The 24,182-nt window shown below is 38.8% G+C and overlaps 1 protein-coding gene across 2 annotated transcripts in view; it reads right to left on the bottom strand.

Moving 5' to 3' along the window:
• PPP2R3A (protein phosphatase 2 regulatory subunit B''alpha) overlaps positions 1-24,182 on the bottom strand; it is a 151,587-nt gene that overhangs the window by 62,537 nt on the left and 64,868 nt on the right. For both annotated transcript variants that reach the window (XM_072956262.1, XM_072956313.1), the window contains 3 exons: positions 15,351-15,617; positions 8,552-8,655; positions 2,703-2,805 (listed from right to left, as the gene is read on the bottom strand). In XM_072956262.1, coding sequence (XP_072812363.1) covers positions 2,703-2,805; positions 8,552-8,655; positions 15,351-15,617 — 474 coding nt within the window. The remainder of the gene's footprint in view (positions 1-2,702; positions 2,806-8,551; positions 8,656-15,350; positions 15,618-24,182) is intronic.

Genomic DNA, 24,182 nt, shown 5'->3' with positions numbered 1-24,182 from the left:
TCAGACTTCCCTGGTTTCTGATGACCTTGACAGTCTGAGGGGTACTTGTCAGACACTATCCAGGACGTTCCTCTATTGGGATGTGTCTTAACATGCTTTACTGTTTGTTTTGTTAACATGTCAGGCTGCACTTTGCATGTGGGAACCAGGTAAGGAGTCAGCTGGTCAGCTGTTCTGCACACCAACCTTCAGGGGTCCCCCATTTCTAATACTTCTCGTCAGATCTGCCGACTTGGGGTTTACAGCCTCTCTGGGACCCTAATGAGCAGAGTGGAACAGAGCAGCTCACTTCTCCACAGCAGCCCATCATAGCCCCTCGTTCTGGACTGTGGCCTCCTCAGCCTGCTTTTGCTTTCTGTCTTCAAGAGGTACCACATCTCTTTTTTTTTCCTCCAAGTTTTGAAATCTTTATTTTAAACTTATAACTTGATTGACAGTTTGGGTTCAAAATTCTATACTGAAAGTAATTTTCCCTCAAAATGTTGATATTATTGATTCACTGCTTTCAGATCCCCATTGTTACTGCTGAGAAATCTAGTGCCATTTTGATCCTTTGTATATAACATGTTGTTTTCTTGTTTGAATATATAGTCAAATAAAAATTTAAATATAATGTATGTATGTACGTATATCATATATATACAAAGTTTTCATTTTGAAATATTTTTAAAATTATAGAAAAGTCACAGAAATAGTAGAAACAATTCTTGTATATCCCTCACCCAGACTCCAGAGTTCTTAAATTAAGGAAATACTACATCTCTTGTACACTGATTTTTCTGTCCTTCACTCCTCTCTGCTGTTCCATTCACTTTCATGGGTTTATTACTTATAAATTTCTATGTTTTAACTTCAGAGGAGTTTGGAAAATAATGGGAAGAAAATGTCTGAGTCTGTCATCTTTTTCCAAAAGACTCCACATGTTCACTTTTTATACAGAAATAAAATTTCTCCTTACATTTAAGGGAAGGAAGTATAAATGTCCATTTAAGGGAAGGAAGTATAATTATGAGTATAACTCATAATTATAATTTTGTTGTTTGCAATTCTCTTGGTATAGACTTAATTTATATTCCTGTCAAAGCTTTTATTAAAGCTTCTGATAAAACTCAGTCAGGGTAGGGTCCCCACAGGAAAAAGAAGTCACCCATATGAACTTTTCATGAAGTAACTACGTGTAGAGTTGTGGGCAAGTTAAGGGAACAGACAAAGGAATGGGAGGCACAGGGGATGAGTGACAGAAAGATACTTTTACAGACCCCAGGGCCAAAAACAATGGGAGAAAAAGAGTTACAGGACCCCCATAGGACTACAACTGTGGAGAAGGGGCTGTCCAGCAGAAGCTGTTCACAGAGAAATACAGTTACTGTGCTGAAGCAAGGAGTCTGGAAGAAATGCTAACTTCTTTCTCCTCCGCCCTCCCACTTCCTGGCAGTGCTATCCATTGGCCAGACCCAACCAGAAGACAGCAAAAGCGACCCAAAATATGCAGTTTGCAGGAGACAGAGCAGGGCCAGGAATGGATGCAGGGATGAGGTGAGGGGCGGCTACAGAACTTCCACAAAACATAAATAGGGATAATGTTCGACATTATGAATATTTTTGATTAAATGTAAAAAACTATTAAGAATCCTCATTCCCATGAGTACTTTTTAAAGGGGAACAAAACCATGGAGATGGGGCTGAGGATAATCAAGGTCATCATGCAAATTAAGACAAGCTCAGAGACCCTGTACATAAGACAAATTACAACCCAACTTCATTTTCTGAACATGTAAAGCTATTACAACAATTAGATATCTATGTCATATGGCGTTAGAAGTCAGGACAGTGGTTCCCCGGGGCAGCAGTGATCAGGAGCGAGCAGGAGAAGCTTTAGGGGTGCTGGCAATGTTCTGCTTCTTGATCTGCGTGCTACTTAAACAGATGTGCTCACATTGTGAAAATTAACTGATTGATGCACTATGACTTGTGTGTCTTTTTGTGTGTGTATGTTATAGTTCAACAAAAATCTACAAAAAAAAAAAAACCCGGTAGACATGAATACAACTTAAAAAACTCCAAGTATGTCAATGTATTTTTTTGCCTTTCTTTAGGCATCCTTACCAACAGTCAACAAGGATTTACTAGAACAACTAAAACAATGATATGCATTCAACAGAAACGAAAGGCAGACCTTAGCTTCAAAAAATTTGTGAGCTTCTTAGGAAAACTGAGTATTTAGACATGAAATTAAGAATATTAACAAGAAATATATGCAACAAAGAATGCTGCAGTAAAAACAGCTCCAATATTGGCGTGCAACTGATTCTCATCAGAAGGCCTGGATAAAAATACTCCCCAGGTCGGCTCTTCCTGTTGGAGCTCTCTTTCTCTTAACCTTAACAAAGGTCAACTCAGCTAACTAGGCCAAATGCCTGGTTTCACAAGGTGCTTCCGTGATTGCTGTGGGTGGGCAAGGGGGAGGCTGAATGGCCCTTCTCTTCTGCTTCAGCAGAAGGAGCGCTCTGTTACCTGTTTTGTACTACGGGTTCTACATTAATTTCCACTTAACAAAAGGATTTCACTGCTAAAACAAGCCTGGAAACCACTCTTAGAAATCTGACCTCTAGATTTGTATATCTCAATTGACATATCTTACAGTTGAAAAACCTCTGAAACTCTAAAAATGAAACCCATTTTAAAAAGGAAATGAAAATTACCTGAAGTAAAGGAATAAAATCATCCTGTTCTAGGGAGCTGCAGTTGGGCTTCGCTAGAAGACAGATAAACTTAGAGGCATCATCGTGATGGTTACTCAGCAACCTGTAAAAGAAACGACAGCTTAGGAAGACTGGCTACTGTGAACAATGACTATAACATCAGTACTTGGTAATTCTGGTCTGATCAGAAGGCCGTCAAGATCAAGAATCAAGTGCTCTCCTTTCAATGATTAAAAAAATTATTTTTTTCCATGCTCTTGATTTTTTTCAAGAAATTATTAAAAGGGCCATTTTAGTAAAAGCTCAACAACAAGATGGTATATTATTTTTGTAGAATGCTTCTGAGACCACAGGTAAAAATACACTTGAAGGAGAATGTCCACTCAGGTTTTAGCTCAGGACATCTGGATCCAGAGTTCCAGAGCTGCCCACCAGGAGGAACCACTGTGCACCACCTAAGACATAAACGTGTTTGCCCTGGTTGGCAGCCATACTCAGGACGGACCAAACTGATAGGGGGCTTTTGAAATTAGACTTTGAAGGACCGGGCTTAGGGAAAAAAAAAGTCCTATTAAGACTCCAAGCTCTAAGAATTCCTCATGTCCAACTAATTGCTGGAAATTTCTATTTGGATACTACACTCTGACAGCAAAGTCAAAATTTCAAAAACCAAATTTAAAATCCTCCTCTCAAAGTCAGTACTTTTCATGGATGTCTATTTTTGTTAATAGTGGTACCACCATGAGTTACCTGGGCTTGAAAATTTTAAGTCATTTTAGACCTATTTCTCTTTCTTATTGTCCATATTCAATTAGTCTTCAACTTTTCTGTTTTCCTTCCTTAATCATTTATTGCATGTTAACTATATGCCAGATACTGAGTCTGGCCTGTGGATACTTGGGATACAAAGAAAATGAGACATGGCATTATGCCCTGTAAGGAGCTTACAGTCTAGTGAGAGAGCTACACCAGTAAGATTATACCCCTGTATGACAGCCACCACAGATGTAATACGCACAGGGTGTCATGGAAGGACACGAGAGGGCCAGTAAGATTCCCCGAATAGGTGAAATAGGAAACCGGGCTGCTGTGGATTAAGAGGGTCGCAAGTACAAATGCCGGTGTGAGAGTGCCTAGATTATCTCTGCAAGTGCTGGGGTGGCAAGGGACGGGGACATGAGCATGCAGGATCAGATCCTGGAGGCCCTTTTATGTTAGGTCAAGAAGCCTAGGCTTCAGCTTATTCCACAGAAGAATTTCAACTCGAACAGTGACATGATCAGATGTGTTTTTCAGAAATATTAAGCAAAAATCCAACCGAGGGCTTGAGCATGGATACTGGCAGTGGGAGATGAAGAGAAGGGGGCAGGTATGGTTGAAATGCAAGGACATGGTAGTTAGTATGTGTGGAGGGGTAACAGGGGGAAATCCATGATGACTCCCAGGTCTCTAGCTTGGACCACTAAGTGCTTGGAATCCAAGATGGAAATACTGCAGTCCTGAGGAATATTTCCTCAAAACATTCTAGATAAGCATTCCTTCCTTCCTAGTTCCATTTTACCACCAAGTACAGGGTCTTATTACTCCATGCTGAGACTTCCAGAAGGGAAAAGGGTCATAATAGGCTTCAGTGTTCATCCAACCTTATATCATGGACAATTCATCATTCTGAAACATTCTCTGATCATGTAACTCCCTTCTCCAAAACTGTAAGGTAGCTTTCTACCACTTACATGAGTAAGTCTAAATGTCTGTGCTGGGCATTTAGGGCCCTCCCTGTTAGGCTAGAGCCTGCCCACCTACCTATCTCACCACTTGGCTAAACGAAATTTCCCCTCCAGGCAGCTGGCCTGACCTACTCTCCTCTGAAGGTGCCATATGCACTCCTGCCTGGGTGCCCTTTCTCACGGTGTTCTGCTTTCCCAGAACCCCGCCCCTCCCAACTCTGCCACCTGAATGCTGGCTATACTTTAAGGTCCAGCTAATAACTCACCTCTTTCAAAAAGCCTTCTCTGACAACTAAATTTCTTCTTGATCTTTGTACTATTTAATTTATACGTGTTATGTATTCCACTGTACCATGAGCTTTTTTTTTTTTTTTATTTCTCCGGCACCTAAAGGGTAAAGTTTAAGCTTTTTTTTTTTTCCTTAGCACCCTGCATAGTCACTTTCACATAGATTTTCAAAAAATGGTTGTGATCTGTCTAACAGATGTACACTTAACTGTCTTCATTTGTGATTATTAAAGCCACAGAATGATCTTTGTATTTATTCTCCGTATCACTCTTCAGCATGCTAAGACTCCCTAAGTTAAATAAATCTACGTTTCACAAAAAGATTAGTGCAGTAGGTGCTGATGGGAACCACCTTTTAGGTTTAGAAAATGGGTGGGATGATCACAACAAAAAGACAGCGAAGTCTTTGGAAAGCAGTGCTTTTATGAAGAAAGGATAGCACCACGAAATAAAACCTGCACAGATATGACAGATACTCTGAGAAGGAAAACTCAAAGCAGGTACGACCTTTTACTATTAGAGGCATGAAACAGAAAGAAAAGGTGAATTACTATTCTTGCCAATGCTAGTGGCTAGTGAACTCTATATGGCAGGAGAAAAAGAAACAATAAAGGTTGTGAAAGCTGGAGAAAGAAGGTAAACGTGGTTATTTTATTGTTTGTTTTATGAGGGGGAGGTGATTAGCTTTCTTCATTCATTTCCCCTTGGGGGAGCTACTGGGGATTGAACCCCTGGCCTTTTGGGTGCTGAGCATGCGCTCTGCCACTTGAGCTATATCCTTCCCCTAAACGTGGTTACTCCAAACTGGTGTCTTCCAGAGCTCTTAAGACAAAACACTGTTTTGTTAACGGGCAAATGACACGTTGGTGTGAAAAGGTAAGAGAAAGTAAAGCATAAAAAAGCTGGAGTGACATTTCTGGCTCCGTCTGAGAGGAGCTCTGCCACAAGGCTGGCAACCAGGAGCTCAAATGGAAAAGCTGTGGAGCAATGTCTTTCCCCTAAAAATGTCTTGACTGTAAGAGAAGCAGATGTCAGAGTACAGATATGAAACAGGCAGCAGAGTGGGGAAGGGAGCGGGTGCAGAGGCAGGGGAACAGGAGCCCGTGAAGGTGGAGGGGTTCATCCTCAAACCACCTGGAGGCCTCAGAAGCCTCCACCCCATGAGTACTGCGACAGGAGGCAAATTATTTCTGTTATGCTGGGATTTTCGTATTTGACTTTTCCCTCAAGATTATATAAAGCCTATTATTGGAGCAAGTCAGCATGTATATGTATATGCCAATATATTTTAATTCTGCGTCATCTGCCAGTTATTTTTTGTACTTGAAAGTTTTAATATATTATACTTGGATCCAAGTCACTTTATGCAAAGGGTACAATTTGTAAAAAGTTACAGAAATAAACAAATGTCTTCTTCCAGGTCAGTATGGTAATTCAAATCATCATGCTTAGTTGCTTAGTCTCCCAACATAGCCATAGTTGGGTCTCCTTTAAAGCACCCTGGTTTTTAAAATGCTTTTTAAGTGCTTAGAAGGAATTCCCACTAGAGGGCGCTCCAGTCATTATAGTATCTAGCCAGAAGATTAAAGCTTTAATACAGAGATATTTCACATATCCATTCATGGGATTTTTTTTTTAATGAAAAAGATAGGGACAGTTGCTCATGCTATGTAACTTCATAAGCAGTTTCCTGCAGTAACTGAAAATGAAGACTTGTGTTCCATGTCTTTTTTTCCCCTTCTGCCTTTTGCAGGAATCTCTTTTCCTTAGAGAGAAAATGAAAATGATTCATCTCAATAAAGGAATACATCTGTGTGGGTGCTGCTGCTACTCTGCCCACCAACATAAATGGCCACCCTATCTTGGTGACACAAATATCTTAAGACAAAAAAGAAACCCAAAAAAACAAAAACCTGGCTGTTACCCTCCTTAACATTATATAGTTAATTGTAGCTAAACAAGTTGCTTACTAGTTTTCCTTTGCTACAGTCAGCCTCAGGCTCACTAACATAGGGTCCTAGCATATTCAAAATAACTTAGAATGTAAGCAGTTTCAACTCTTCTCTCTGGCTCTAATCATTTATAGACTGTACTACTTCCTTTTTTCAATCTCCTAGCTTATTCAAAGCTTTCTCTTAAACAACCATAACTCATATCTTGCTGCTTTCTCAGATGGTCAGATGATTTCTGCCAACAATGCTGAACTCAGTGGCTGTGTAAAACAGCTCTTTCTGGTTCACACTCCAGCTGAGGCCTTTTCAGGGTCTGGCACCTACCACAGGGGAGAGGTTAGCTGAATGAAAGTTAGAACATCTATACATTTCAAGTTCTTCAATTCCTCTACTGTTACATGCTGATTTCAAATAACAACAGTAATAATAACAGATAGGCAGACCACCCAGTTGAAGTCCTGGCTTTACCAGTGGGGAAAGGGTAGGGAATCCAAGCTGACCCCTCTGTTGCTCAGGCCCTCGGTTCTATTTTCTTCCCTCAAGTTCTAGGCTGCCAGAACACCAAAGATAAATACCTCAATGGCAAATGCCAATTCCTTTACCGGTTTACTCCTGCTAATTAGTGCTTTTTTGCTAATTCCAGACTCCAAGGAATTCTTTTACCTTTATGACTACTTACCCACACACAGGAAAAAAAAAAAAGGCATTTTTTAGATTTTTATCCAGCCGTTTCCTATTTGCCATAGGGGAGGTGAAATAGTGACCACGACCCTGACTTTGGAGTGTCATCCTGCTGTTCTATGAGAAATGATTCTCCTAGCACCATTTTAGCCCTTGCTATGCAGACAATTTACAACTATTCCCTGTACAAACTGACTGAAATTTAACTGGAAAACGTGAAACATTTGTAACTTTTAGCTTTGATGTTGTTCTTTAAAAGAAGTCCATTAACTGGTAGTCTTATATGCCCTGATCACTTTAGTTCTATTCTAATATAAGAACTTGATGAATTCAATTTGCTACCAAATTTTTAGAAATAAGAATATACTTATTAATCACCTATTATGTTCTCAAGCATTATACTAAGGACTAACTAAGGGCTTTTAGGTGGCATAAAAAGATTGAAGGAATCTGTAAGCTGAATTTTGCTATCATATGTTGATTTTAAATTATGATGATGGTAGGTGAGTAGCATTTCCCAAAAGTTCACCAGGAAGGGTATATAGCCCAGAAATGGTGAGAAGAATATATGTAAGGAAGACTGATTAGTTACAAGAAGTAGAAGGGGCAAGCTATAACACTCTCTTAAATTGTGGAAATATAACAAGAAATAATTTCTAAAGAAGAAAGAAGTCAGAAAAAAATAAAAGAAAGAAGAAACTTGAGTTTGAATTCAAGAAGACTTGTCAGGATGTTAAAATCCAAGAGCCTCGTGAAACATTCTACTCATTTGCTCCTTAACTGGAGCTTTCAAAAAGTAATGATTAAACTCTATTAGAATTCAGTTATTTTAAATAAATCAACTGGATACAATTCTAAACTGGATCATATGAGAGTGGAAGCTGTACTTTTTACATGACACATGCTACCAGAGTCAAATCCTAAGACTCAAATTTAATAAGTGAAACTAAGAAACCATCAAATATTTATTAAAGAAGTATTTATAAAGATCTGCTTTACTGATTAGAGCCGTGTAAGATAAAGGCTTATGGAAAGAATTTGTGTGTAGGCATAAAAAGTTGTGAATCACTGAATTTTACTTGTTGAAATAAAGGGTAAGGGGAAAATTAATAAATGAGTAAAATGAGTGACCTTTGTAAAGCACGTCATGAGGACCAGGCAATTCTTTGCCAAGCCTGAGTAACTAACTGCTCACACTTACTTTCTCCACATGGCGATGAATGACTGTGCTGACACAAACCCAGTCCTCTCTCCCCCTGCAGCCCTGAACATAGGGGCTTTCCAATAGAGAGGACAGCCGCAGACCTGCAAACAAAACACAAATACAGTGTGAGCCAAGGGGCAGTGAAGAGATGACATGGGCAAAGAAAGGGCCTTTGAGGCTTTTACCCTTCACGCCACAGTGGACAGAGGGCCCTTGGACCAGCAAAACTGGGGCAGAGGCAAACACGTCAGCTAGGGTAGATTCAGAGGGACAGAGGGGAAACAAAATGAGAAGGTGACATGTTTAATGAAGAAAATGCAAATCCATTTACCCTTTCTTCACGTTCATTTATGGTGATGTTCCTTTCCACTATCCTGATAGTTAAAGCAACCGGTCTCCCTTCCTTCCTACCACTCTTACATCATATATTTCCTACCATTAGGAAGAGAAAGAAATGACTGAATGTCATGGTTGTATATGCCCTTCCTTCCTATGGCAGAAAAAAGGCACCTTCATTGCTTGGTCGCTGGGTGTCAATGCACTCTACCACCTATTCCCCTCTCTCTCCTGTGCTTATTATGTCAAGCCCCAGGTTCAAGAAGAACCAGAAAAGCCTGGCCTGTTCAAGAAAGTAGTTACCAGATCTATTTAAATCTATTTACCTTTACAATTCAGGTGAAAGTGAAAGGTAAAAATTAAAATGCTATCCTTTATTTATATATTAGAAGACACCACAAATGACTACATATTATACAAGCCTTAGGAAGAACTAAAAGACAATACCTTAAAAGGTAACGCTCTTTTTCCTCCTTAATAAAAAGCTTTTAATTTCAATTAAAAAGTTATTCTCATACTCTTATAAGAGTTCTTACCAAATTTATGTGCTTTTTACCTACAGGGGATATCTTTACCTCTAAGTAATAATAATATCTATATATTGGCAGAGAAATAGTCTTCAAATGTTCCCAGTTTTGTATACACACATAAAACACAGTCCCAAATCTGAAGCTCTTGAAAGAGTCACATCTTGTTATTGGATAAAGATATTCTTATTTTTCATATTAGATACAGGATCTACTGAATCTTCATCATCCTATGACAGGAGGTTTCTCCTCTGGCAGCTGACTTGATGTGAATCCACATTAGGTTCAGGTGAAGTTGCTCCTGGTGTGAGGCCTCAGTGCACGGGGCTGGGGGGGAGGTCCCCACAGAAGCCTGGAGAATGCCCTGTCTGAGATTACGTATACTGAGAATGCCCAGGGCTGCTGGGTTCATGTCAGAGATGAGGATATGGATGGGGAGATTCAAGCCAACAGAGGTAAGTACAGGGCAGAAATAAGAGGTTGCTTCTGCCAGGGCCACTAAAGCATGTTCTGCAAGCAGGGTGGAATTTAAGATTTCTTAAGTCCAGAGGTCAAATACCTCCACTGAGGTCAAGAATGAGGGAAAGGTGTTGCTTAGCAACCAAATGGATTTTGTTTATTGTGTAAATTATGATTGCCAAGGTACAAAGCTCACAATTAATATACTTTGGGTAGTAACTGTCAAATCCACTTTCCCCAATCCCAATGTTCTCTTTCATGCGGAGTCCGTACTTTACCAAGAAAATGCTCTTAGATGTGGCAGGGTATTGGCAGCTGCTGGGAAAGCTGAAAGTCTATATAATGGAGGTAGGGGTGCAGAGCCACCAGCAGACAGAAAATACAGGGAGGGATTGGAACTGGCCTGCCAAAGTGCTTGAGGCTCCTACCATTAGAGTCACTATGGATTTTTCAGAATTGGAAGAGATTAGGAATCTTCCAGCTCAACCTGGGGGAGTGGTCACCAGCTCAGCTGAAACACCCCAGGGGCTGTGTACTTACCACCTTCTGTGGGGCTACTTCCACTGTTAAACAATTTTCATACCCTTGGATTACAGTCTTTTATCCAGAAGACTCCCATTAAAGCGCTTACACGTCAGCTCATAAAGAGTAGTGAATCACCGAGATTAACACTTACAAATTTACTATGACCCAAAGGCAGAATTCTAAGAGGTAAGGCACAGACCAGATATGTCTAAAGGGCTGCCCTATTTTTCTGGTATGGGGCACCCTGAGTAGGCAAGCATTGGGCAGCATGAGGGGTATCAGGCCCTTGGAGAAAATGCCAAAGGGAAACTGGAAGGACAGTGGATGGCAAGGGCTGCAGACATTACACTCTGACCATTTTTTAGAAATGCAGGACTGGCCTGCATCTGCTTAAAAACAAAGAATTAAGATAAAGGGAGTCAGGAGATCAGTAAAAAATGAAAAAAGTAAATGCTATAAATGCTACAAATCTGAGGGCAACAGAATATAGGCCTTTATAACAAAGGAGAGAACAAGCCCGTGCCAAGATTTTTTACAAAGGAAAAGAATGGACACAAGTGAGGAGGCACAGGACACACTGAAAGTGGGTTTAGGAAACTTATGTCTAGAGGAGGAGGCAAGAGTCAAGAGTGTGGCAATCCAAGTCACTGGAGCAAAGGAAGCTTGATTAATACCTATAATTTGATCTGAGAATGGGCCACAACATAAAGAACTGACAGCAAGCTTATCTAATGATACTCAGAAAGAGATGCCTGCCCAATATTTGTAATGTTCTTTAACATTTAAAAATGTCTCACGCTTGCTGTTTTCATTGGGTCCTGACACGATCCCATACAAAGAAGGCAGGCATTTTTGCCCCATTCTGCAGATGAAGAAATAAAGGTACAGAGAAGCTACCCTCCAGGCCACAGGCATGATGGGTCAAGATGGTGCTACATCAGCCAATGAGAAGAGGTGGGGGCTTTGCACCGGTCAGAAGACAGTTCCATGCTTTCCCCTCAACTTTCTGATAGACGCTGAAACTCAATGGTGACAAGTACTTTCCTGGCTGTTCCTCAGTTTCTGTTCCTATGCTGCTTTTGTCCCTCTCAGATTCATTCTCTATTCATTTCTCCTCCAGACACAGACTTCATACACACAGAGTTTTCTTTGCACTTAAAAACAGATACCCGATTAAGCCACACTTAATTATCACTCAGGGTAGACTGTAAACTCAAGCTGGCCATCCACATAGCTTTATAAACCACAAGAATCCATAAAAATGTTCATTTATTGCCCTGACCACCTCCTTGCCCTTTGTCTCTCCTTTTCCTACAGCCAGCCTGCAGTGAGAACATGAACACATGAGTCCGAGTGCTGCAGGCGCAGGTCTGCTGCCCAGGGGTGAGGACCGATCTGCAGAGCACAGAAGGGCAGAAAGTGGGCTGGTTCAGTGAGTGCTAACAGACTGCCGTGGCCAAGGAAAAGCTAGATTACACAGGATTAGTGAACTGGAAGATATGATTAAACGAATTTTTTAAAATAAATGATTTTGAGACCAAAGAAACAAAATCCAATAAAATGACCTAATATAGTGTTTGAAAACAAAACAATATACACCCAGGAGTGGGACTGCTGGATCAAATGGTAAGTTTATTTTTAGTTTTTTAAGGCACCTTCATACTGTCTTCCATAATGGCTACACCAATTTACATTCCTACCAACACTGTAGGAGGGTTCCTTTTTTCTCCACACCTGCACCCCAATGTTCATAGCAGCACTATTTACAATAGCCAAGACATGGAAACAACCTAAATGTCCATTGACAGATGACTGGATAAGGAAGCTGTGTACACACACACATATACACAATGGAATATTACTCAGCTATAAAAAAGAATGAAATAATGCCATATGCAGCAACATGGATGGACCTAAAGATTATCATATTGAGTAAGTCAGACAGAAAAAGACAAATATCATATGATACCACTTTTATGTGGATCTAAAAAAAAAGACAGAAATTCTATTTACAAACCCAAAACCAAATCTTTCATAGATAGAGAAAGCAAACTATGGTTACCAAAGGGGAAAGGGCAGGGAGGGATAAATTAGGGGTTGGAGATTAACAGATAGACATTACTATATATAAAATAAATAAACAACAAGGACCTACTATGTAGCACAGGAAAGTATATTCAATTTCTTGTTCGTAACATATAATGGAAAAGGATCTGAAAAGAAAAAATATATATGTATATGTATAACTGAATCACTTGACTGTATACTTGAAACCAACATTGTGAATCAACTACACTTCAATAAAATTTTTTTAAAAAATCAATGAATTTATAAGTAAAAAAAAAAAAGAAAAAGAAAACAAAACAATACAAGCCTATAGACTCATGATATCTTCTAAGGTCATTATGCACAAATCTGCCATTTTTATATTCAATGTTAATTTCGACTTTTTAAAGGTATGAGCAGCTCACTGCTACCTGAGCTGATAATAAACATCTAGGAACAATGAACACAAATGCTTAGCACCTCTGAATGGAATATAGGGCTGTAGTCAAGTCCAATTCAGACAAGTTAATCAGACATGTATGTGTTTACTGGCTATTGTGACACATGACGATTTGGTGTAAACAGTAAGTTGTTATGTAAATGACTGCTCCTATAGCCAAACAAAATAATTTTCTATCTTTTTAAACTTCTCTATGTTGCCAGCTTCACCACTGGCAGCTTTTCCTGATGCCACATACAGAATGATCCTCACTGTCTGTAAATAGGACAGTCCTTCCTCTGACTCCCCAGCATGCAGACTCCTCCCCTGACTTGACTCACTCTTCCCTACCCTTCCCTTGACCACCTGTGGAGTCCTTGGCTCTGCTCTCCTCTCACTGATTCTGTGGTGTGCTGGTGGGCCACTGCACCACAGAGCAGGGCAGGGCTACTATGAGACAAGGTGGGAGAGCCAGAGCAGGTGCAGGGAGGCAGGGTGGCAGCGAGGCTCCTCAGTCAGGGGCTGGGAGTATTCAGAGGAGGAAGGCTGCCCAGAAACCTTCAAGACAGAGCAGACAGCAGGTCTCTGACAGCAAGGCACTAATCACTTGGATTGGCTCTCCAGATGTGGGGAGCCCAGCAGAGCACCAGGGAACTACTATGTCCCTAAGTCTGCATAGTGTCTCTGTCTGCCTGCCTGAAGCAGTCCATGAAACCTCCTGTTTCTGCTGCACAGACTGTTACCATGTTAGCATTTATGCAATTAATATGTTATCTCAAAAAGCAGACTTCATTCATCCTTGCTAAATACTCTTTTGGATTTAGATTCATCGTTTCAGCCCATTTTCAAATAATTTACAATGTTGACTCTTAAAATAGCCATCTCTCAAAGCTTTGGATAAGAAAATGCCAATGCCCTCAAAGAACTTGTAATTTATTTGGGTGGGTATAGCCTGGAAGTTAGCTGATGATGTGTTAGCATACGTTCAGGGGAGACAACATGGCAGGAACAGCACAACATAAGAGTCAGAGGACTTCTGAGACAGACAGGCGCTGGGACTTCACGTCAGTACTTGTGGGATTTCAGTTTCCTCACATGTACAATAGAGTGGAAACAGGTAAACGCTTGTTTCTGGAATGAAGGAGTTTGTTTTTCACGAGAAACATCTAAGGGGTCAACAAGCAAGTTCTAAGTTGGGGGTATGAAGAAAAAAAGCATAAAAAAGTATTATTTTTCATTTCCCTTAAAATCACTCTTATTAACAAATTATTTAACAGCAGTAACAAATGGTCTGAGGTTAGAGGTAGGAGAGAGGAGGCAGGGATTCAGGGACTTCTCTCAGGACACGACGGAAGCTGGGCCTCAGAGGAGGGATGACTGGGGGGCTGGCAGAGTGGAAGCCCATTTTGGAGGGGACAACTATGAGAGCCCAAATGTAGAGCATGCCGGTGGGAGGGCAGCTGGGTCAGGCTCACTCAGGGAACAGTAGTTTGGGTTTCATCTTCAAAATCAGTAATTTTCAACCTAAACATTATTCCTGAAAGCAGAGGAACCATTCCGAGTGGAAGTGTACACGGGGTCTTGGGAGCTCCCACTTGGTGTTTACTTGCCCACATACAGCCCTTAGCCTACTAAACCCCTCTGTCTCTTGAAGCACAGCTTGAGACCACCGCTAATTCCTGAGGTATGATATGACTCTTCAATATATGTGCACGACAAAAATAAAACCCAAACGAAACACCCCTATAGATGGTAGGAATCTCTGAATATGGCTGAGCTGGGGAATGACAGGCTCAAATATAAACGGATGGCTATGCTCAGTATTAACTGTTCTAGGAGGTGGCTGCGGGTACAGGATCCAGTTTCTGAAGATGTTATAGTAGTTCTAGCATACGGGGCTAAGATCTTAAATAAGAAGCATCTGGATATACTGAAAAGTATCAAAGACTTGCTTCCTAGTGGCAAATCCATTTATTTCTGGGAAGAATTACTGTGTTGAGTTGGCATAAAGGTTCCTTGTCTGGCTTCAGGGCAAATAGTTATGATCAATGAATGAGAACAAAAAAAGAGATCTGTATTCAACACAAGGGAAATTTTTCTAACAACTAAGGCTATTTAATGATAGAACAGGCTGCTTGGCAATGCAGTGAGTTTCCTGCCACTGAAAGCATTCAAGCAGATAATGAATTTATATGCCAGTCATGGATGGAATTCCTGTATTAAACGGGAGGTTGGACTGGGAGACCACTAAGGTTTTTTTTTTCTTTTTTTTTTCTTTTTTTTTAAACTTAAGAGTTCCATGAAGTAGAACCATAGCTAAAGATACATCAGCATCAAATAAATTTTTTCAATATGGAAATAAATCTATGCATGCTGAAAAACAGATAGCAAGGAGGCAGTAAAGAGAGGGAGGCTGATGTTGCTAGAGAAAGGGAGACTATGCAACATTTAGCAGTTACATTACCTTTGCAATTTTCCCCATTTCATAAATATCTGCTTTCTGATCTTCAATATCCACGAAAGCACTTTCAATTCTGCTTAAAGTCTGTTCATGATTACTGCAGGCATCGGGGAGTCCTTCAGGAAAGTAGAACCGTGGAATGTTTACAGATAATGTTGCCTTCACAACATTATTCACATGAGGAACAGGGGAGAGAGGTCGGGGACTACTTGGAAAGGTGGCTGGAGGTGGAAGAGGCGTTCCAGGTTTCTTTTCTGGTTTATTTTGAATCTGGAAGGAAAATATGATTATGAAACACAAAAATTCTAAACAGTATATATTCTTGAAAGTCTTCACTAGTAACAGGAAGTTGGGTGTAAATACAAGAAGCCACAATTAGAGGCAGTGGACATCAAGGGCTCACTGTACCCTATGGCGGGTAAGCCTGCTCTAAGGGAATGCTTATCTACATGAAATGAATCAGTACATTAATTATCTGTCAATTACTTGAGTTTACATAGATTTGTGCTTAAAAAATCCTACAGTACATTTTCCTACCAGTGATGTAGCAGACATTTAAGAGCAACGTCAATTGTGGAATTTGACACAACATTGTAAAATGATGATAAATCAATAAAAAATGTTAAAAAAAAAAAGAGCAACGTCAATTGACACAATAAGGATCTCAAGGAGAATTCTCGGTCTGATGGAACTGGATTACTAAACTCTTGAAAATTATTCTTTGTCTTTCTGTGTATTTCTACTTCTCCTTCAATAAGTAGACAGAATGAGCCCTTCTTAAATCTGCAGATCTAAAATGCATTGTTGGAGGAGTGTCCTTCCACCTTCCCTAGACTGACTTTATCTAGAGAATCACTGCCAGCCCCTGATGCAGAGAAAGTCTTTAAGAAAATAAAAGCATTTTAGTTTTGGAACATCTTCTGCCAGGCTGATTTACTTGCCACTAGGGGCATGCATACTGTTTTTTCCCGAGATACACATTTTTCTTATTTTTGGTACTTTCTAATAGGCAAGGATCATGGTCATTAATTTCATCACAGCAAAACTCTCATTACAGTTTATCAATTCATTAATAGTTTATATATATCATTCCTTTTTCTAAAAAGGATTTGATATGCTGTACCACAAAGAGACATAAGAAAGGACAGTATAAAAAGGTCAAGGGGCAGGGGACAATGGGGAGATTAAATTATCCATGATTTAGGGAAAGGGGAGAGGAGGTACACTAACATTCAAGTTGAAGTTCATTTTACCAGCGAAAGCTAAAAATTTAGTTCTGAGATTCCTAGCAGAGAAAGTGAAAAAGATTCCATGAAGATTTTTCATAGTTTTAATTTCTATTCTTAATTTTGACCAAGTTATCTATAAAGGCTCATAAGCATGGCACTATTAGATGTTACATAAGGTATGAAAGATGAACATGACTGTTCACTAGCTAAACTTATTTTAAATTCACTGTGAACACAAAATATTACTCGTGTTCTTCTTTCGTAAATTATCCCAATGCCATTCCTAAAGTTTGAACAATGATTTATCAGTAAGAAGTAGTTTTAAATATCATATTTTCTTTTGATGCATAGACTTAAAACATGATCTTTAAATTCAGGGTAAAAATCTTAGCTACCTTTGAAAAGCATGAGAATTATAGGAAGACAAGCTTCATTCACATAAATATATGATAAATATGATTTAATCTCTTACTTTTGTTAAACATGGACCATTTTTCATGGTAATATCTGACACTAATACACAGACTGGAGTCTGCTCATATATTAATACTATTGGGGATATGAAGTCCAGCTGGTCACACCAAGCCTTTGCTACAGTATCAGGATGTCACCCATATAAAGCAACAGTCAAGGAAGAAATGGCAGAGGGAGTGATGCCAATGAAATGTGAAAAACCTAACAGGAAACAGTGATGGCTTACTAGCTCTGTGACCTCAGGAAAATTACTCAATCTTTCAGAATTTCAGTAATACAACATTATAACCCCTACTTCTTGGAAGGTTGTTGTGAAGATTAAAGGATATTACAGGATTAACAGGTAAAAGGTTCAAAACTATGCTGGGCAGAGTTATGTCTTAATTTTAAAAAATGAGTCACAAAGCCAAAGGATGAAGTTCTCAAAAGGTTAAATATAAGCTGGCACAGTCTTCCAGGTTCAAAAATAAATAAAGTAACCATTTACATTTGTAAAGCTATTTAGTTTACCAACTACTTTTCATGCAACAAATTGATAATGTATCCTAAGTAGACATTTCTTTTTTGCCTTAATGCTAAATCTGCAAATATTATTACACAGTCCTGAACCAGTAACAGTAGAAGTTGTTCTTAAATTTCTAAAATAAGGCATATAATTCTTCAGGGGCTTTGCTTAGGTCATTTGCATTGTCATTTCCTTTCTATTCTATCCTGAAAAAGATTTGTGACACTACAAGTAAATAAGCATCAAAATTATTTTTTTGCTTCCCCAAATTGTTTCCTATAGTGTGACATCCAGGGCAGTTATGGATAACTTCAGGGCTGCTATAACCATAGGATTAAGACCACTGGTGCCAGTGGGGATGAAACTCAATAGTCAGCCTAGCGAACACACGCTACTGAAGAGCAAGGCCTTCAATGTTGACTCTGTGCTTCTGCTTTGATAGAAATAAGAGACATTCAGAACAAATCCTGGCTATCTGTCAAGGTTTTAATTTGAGTGGGAAAATATTTGATTCTATAATAATCTACTCTGCTTTCCTCAGTGTACTTCTTAACATGGAAGTTCACCAATAGACAAACGTTAATTAATTCATTGTTTGATTCCATATTTAATAGAAGTGACATTACTATCTGAAGGAAAAAAAGAACGCATTCAATTTGCAACTTTTAGGTGTATCAATTTACTTTTCACTGAGTTCAATAGGAGACATAATTTAAACCTCAAAGTAGCTTAATAAAACTGACCGTTTACAATTAGAGAATAGAACACAGTAATATAAAGTTCATCACATTTACCAGCAAGTTTAGCATCTGCTCACTCTGAATAAAATTATTTCATTCGAATCTAGGAACAGCTTTAAAATAGAATTACTGGGCAAAGTATCTCAATTTTCCATTACAGTTTTTCACTATAAATACAGTATCATTTAGCTATTCATTCTGAATAGTACCCTTATGCTATTATGTCACTGTAGCATTTCCAGTATTTGACTATTTTGGACCCATTTTTTAAAAAAAGCCATTTCATATGGTTCACTCAAAAAATATGAAATTACCATAGATCAGAATAACTACAAAACTATGGTTTCTTGCTGGATTCTGGATGGCCATCATTGACATGGCCCTTGATTTGTACTGTATTCAATGTTAGGCAACTTGTTTGATGAGACACTGACCCTACGAGTGTAAGCAAGTTAGCATGGTCTCTGCAAGAAGCTACTGCAGGCAGAAATGACTCAATCTCAGTGTGCTGAGGGAAGACATTCTTTCACAACCCAGAAGTAATTACCATCCTTCGTTACCTACATACAGTACATCACACACACACGACTGCATATATGTAAAAACAGTTCTTTCAAAAAAAAAAAAAGACTAACACGTTCAATATTCTTTTTTTAAAAAGATTCACTACAGATGTATGTAGCTTAATACAAATTTAGTCTATTGATTCAAGTGCAAACAAGGCTTTTAACAACAGAAATTCTAGTTTCTCAGACATTTCTACTAAAAATTCTGAATTGTAAAATATTCGTTAAGTTGTATTTATTGTCTCTAAAACTGGATTCCCTCTCTACAAGAGAAAAATGTGAGTACTGTACTTCAGATCCAGAAGGTCTATTTTTAAACCTGTTGGAATCTCTCTACAAATAGCTTTCTGCAAATAGCTGAATAGAGGACACAGATTAATTCCTTGATCTAATATCAAGTGAGCTGTAAAATTATTTGTAAGTTAGTTCACTGGGTGGTTTTATTAGTAATAAAAATATTTTAAAAGAAACACCCAAGTTTCAAACCTGTGTCTGCTGAAATGACTTCAGCCGCTTCTTAAACCGTGACGGGAGAACAAAATCACAGCCCCTTGCCAGGAAAGCTAACTCTCCCCTTAAATCCGGGTCCCTTCGTAGAGATGTTTCCTTGATCATCATCTTTGAAAAATGGATATTTACTTAGCAACTGTCCAGCACACTTCTGAAGATAGAGTTAATAAGTTGTCAATCTCGTCAGGCAGAAAGGTATTTTTTCTTCTTATCTCCCAAAGAAATTAAGTTCAAGCATTGTGCTCTCCCAGCCTCCAGAGACCACAATCCATGCTTGTACTGACATGCAGCTGCTCCCCAAATACTGCCTGTGGCTCCCAATATCTGCTCATAATTTTCAAGAAAGAAACACGGGCTGCAATGGGCCTGTTGCTCCTTGTAGGTAGCTTTATGTCAAACTGACCTACCCATGTTGAGAATTACAGAGCCTTCTGGGAAAAGAAGCACCCACTACTCTGAGCACCAAAGTTAGAAACATTACAGCTGGACCTAAAAATAGCGACTTCTCAGATAATGCTAGCTTCTTAAACTCAGAGTATGTGAGGTGTCAATCCACATAAAACAGTTTCTCCTCAAGCTAGAAGAGAAAGAACATGTTGAGCATTTTTAATTTTGCTATTTAATATTTTATGAAAAAAGAAGTCTGTACTTCAAGTCTGAAGTACATCTAGTTTTTTATACTTCTTAGTTGAAGGGAAGCAAATGTCCAAAACCCTCAAGACAAAATGTGGAGAAAAAGACTTTCATTCTCAAATGGTAATATAAAAAGAGATTCGTCAGTCTCAGATTTTAAAATCAAATCTCTTTTTCCCTTGTTTGTTGAAAACTATCTTAGTCATCAAACATACTTCTTTGAAGTGATTTTGAATCTGGATACATCTGAAAATTTACTGTCAAAGTGTTGGTTTAAGAAGTGGAATGACTGAATGCCAGAAGAAAGCAGCTTTAGATACACAGAAGTGAGTGAAATTTGGCTATAATAAAGGTACAAAAGATGATCAAACAGCAATGACAGAATGCATCTTCAATTTGTGAGACTTGTTTTTCTTAAGAGGCTTTAAAGAAATCTCAGATTTTAAAAATATTCTATTATTCTATTGCATGTTAAACACCTGCCTCAAATAGTTATTTACAAGTGAATCTTTAAGTATTCTCTCATGTTTAATATTCAGACTTCAATATTTATTTTCCATCAGCTACATTGTTCAATATTTTCTACTTCTAGAAAATATAAACCAAGTATTACCAAATAAACCCCCAAATCAAAAATAGCTTACAACTCTCTTCTGCTGAACCTTTGTCTAATTCAGTGGGAATTAAATTCTTTGGTTTTCTATTGTTTCCTAGAACTTAAGTTTTTCCCCTTGATTTCAAGACATTGTTAGAACACTTTATAATATGTATATTAGGCTTATATACCTAAATCTGCAGGTTTCAAATTTTTTTTTTAATCTGTAGAATTCTCCACTCATCAAAATCTTACTGAAAGCATTCAGCATATATGTGATTGAAAGAGGATTACACTGAAACCACTGGTCTAATGCTTCAACCTGGATCCTTCCCTACACTCTTGCCTATAACATTCCCATTCCTCCTTAATTACTTATCTCCAAATTAAAACATCAAAAAGTTTGTTATGAATGCAACTAGGTCTTTAGACTTATCATTTAATGCTTTTTCAACTAAATCACACCTTAGCTGTATTCCTCCCCTTCCCAGCATCAACTCGTGGCTTCAGGGGGGTGACTTTTCATCCCCTTCCTGAGAATGCTTCTTCTCAAATTATACACACTTTAACCATCCTTCAAAGTCCAACTCAAATTTTACTACCTCATGAAGGCTTCTCTAGTTAAGCCCCCTCCATTTCTCCTATGAAAGAGAACCACCAATGCCCAGGACACACTGATTTATGGCTAATAGTTTAGTTTCTGTTATGCTCTCATATTTCTCATCTCAGTGGTTGAATTTTAAGTTTACGAAGCGTTGGTTGTATTTGTCCCCACTTGTTTATGCAGGTTTCTATTTTTTACACTAATTATTCAATTCAATTACATACTACTTAAACTAACGAAATATGAGTGTGGAAAAAAAGGAGTGGATGTTTCTAAAATTGGAAAAAAAAGAACCTGACACTGAATGATTTTATAAAAACTAAGTAAAGGCAAACTACTACTACTAATTTTTTTTTGCTATAAAATTAGTTATGGGTGAGATGAAGGAGAAAAAAACATTAAAATGCGGAAGGTGTCTATTTAAATTGCTTCACTACTGACTTAAGTTCTGTCTCCACTTTAAAGAAACTGAAACTGGAAATCGGTTAACAAATGTACTGAGTGGACTAAAGAAAGATGTCATGAAACTTCAATTTCCAATTATGACACTTATTCTCAAAGAAAAGGCTTTGGCCCTATGTCAAAAGATCTGAATAAGTTAACGTTTTGAGTTAAATAAAATGTTGAAGATACACAGAGTATGCAGAGAGTTAATGATTCCCTATTGGGTAACTATCCATTCTAATCATGTTCAGGTAAAAGGGCTTGTACTGCAATGTTTTATAATCTGACAATATTTTCCAGTAGAATCTAAACTCTTTAGGGTAAGGTCAATTTTAAAGTCATTCAGTCACTCAACAAATTTTTTTCTGACTACTATTATGTGCAGCTACTCTGCTGGGTGCTGAGGGTATGAAGATGATAAAGCAGTGATCCCTTCTCTTTCTCACTGCACCTAGCACAATGTCGGTCTGAAGCAAAGGACAACAAATACTTTCATTTCATTTATTTCCCATAAATCTCTGGAGTTTCAAAAGCCTGCCCTGCTACCCTCTTAAGCAAAAAGAAAATACTTCTCCATGTCTTTTGATGATGAAGAAATAAGCTCTAAGTTTTTATTTATCCAACCGCTTTCCAAAAAATTCAGAAGGAGAAAAGGCCAGGCCCCCTAAAGGGGGTTAGGAAAGAACTGGTCTGTGGCAATGAGTTATTGATGGAGAAAGACTATCATGAGGTTGGTTTATTTGCTTTTTACTTATTTACTTGCCTTTTAATGAAAGTAAACCTGCTTAGTTCTAGAAAGAATCTGAGAATGTAAGTTAGTTTCAAGAAGTATATGATAACTGAAACACAGAAGCAAAGAACATAGGTTTTAGAGTGACTGCTTTTGTACTGGGAAAAGATCAAACACAAGGATTTTCACGACTGATGCAAACATGGCCCTTGATCTACTCTCTTCCTTCCCTACTATGATCATAGAGGAAGTGGTCCAACCCATGGGGCTGGATGCTGGAAGGGAAGAGCTATTTCTGGGTGAGAGGTTTCCCCTGGAGGTACTAACCAGAGAGGAAGAATAGAAAACTATAAACATATCGTTAATACATTCAGTTTGAAAACATGGAAAGTTAGGAGCTGTGGGCAGTTACGATGGGAAGAGATGACTGTGAGAGTCTTTCCAATGTTCTTCTGGAATAAACGGTGAGATCTTTTCTCCTGCCCTCTGCAGCATATGTGAAGACCTAACAAGATAGCTAGGCAACAACAGGTGTTTCCTGCACAGCAACCTGAATCTTTTCTTGGCCTGCAGATCATTCACACACATACACTGTATGAAGACACTGGTTGTCCTATCTAGACCATGGGCTCAACCTGGGTCTTCAGGGCAACTGTGTTACGAGAGCTTGACTAGAGGACGAAAAAGACTGGTGTTCTCCTGTTGTAGGAATGATTGGGATATATCAGTTGCTACTTTAAGATCCAGCTGCCTCGACTGGGGTTTCTTTCTCATCTTGCCATGCTATGTATGTTCCCCCAGAGCAAACACGCTTGAGCAAGGAAGATAATCTTTCTCAGAGAACCAGCAGCAGGAGTATGTGTGAATTCCTGGGTCACAGGTTTTATAAGTTCCCTGGCAGGGATACATAGATGAGAGGCTGGTCTCTCAGCAATGATTCTAAAAACTAAAGATATATATTTTTTTTAAGGAGAGCCTCCAATATATCAAGCAAGAAAAGATATTCCCTTATCATGTCCTGAAATGACCTACAAAACTGAGGCATGAGTCCAGAGAGAGGTCGTACCCTGATGGAAGGTGAGATTAGAAAGGAGACAGAAGAGATAAAGTTGTGTGTGACATCTAACACATTCTGTTTTTGTAGAATTCACTCTTTGAGGCTTAGTTTGAAACTCAGGATGGAGTTTCTAGAACTTTCTGAATTTTCTCAGAATTCCCTGTTCTCCCCACTTTGAAAATGAAGACAATGGTGATACACAATATTAATTCTCTCTCTCTGGAAAGAAACAACTGTATGGGATGTTTTAAGAAAAAATGGGTTGCTTGCACATGATAGAGAAAATTTTGAACATTTGCTGAAGAAGTAAGTCACTTATTTTGACTTGTATAAAACTGCTAAGCAGTTAATACTGTATATACAATGTACTGTGCCAAAATAAATCTAGTCTGTATTTTGTAAACCAACATGTAAAATCATTCCCCAGCGTCCACTGAACAAGGCTACGGAGACTTGAGATAATAGTACCAATAAAGGCCTTAGAGTTATGAAAACTTGGGATGAACAAGGCAGCAAAACTGCAAACATCTGAGTAACAGAAACAGCACATCAAGCCTGGGAATCAGCTCAGCTCTGAGGACCTGTGTTCAGGGGAGTATGTTAGTATTAGGTCCAGACAGAGCAGACAGTCACTCTGAAGTGACTGTCAAAAGATTTTGCTCCTATGATGCTACGTGGGTGGGGTGGGGTGGGGGAGTCACATATTAAAGAGGAAGTTCTGCTATATCAAGAGGGTACTTCTGATTTA

The sequence above is a fragment of the Vicugna pacos genome, chromosome 1 (genome assembly GCF_048564905.1).
Source record: "Vicugna pacos chromosome 1, VicPac4, whole genome shotgun sequence".
Classification (NCBI taxonomy): domain Eukaryota; kingdom Metazoa; phylum Chordata; class Mammalia; order Artiodactyla; family Camelidae; genus Vicugna; species Vicugna pacos.
Note: the sequence above shows the minus strand (reverse complement) of the source record. Positions and strands in the feature narration are given on the sequence as shown.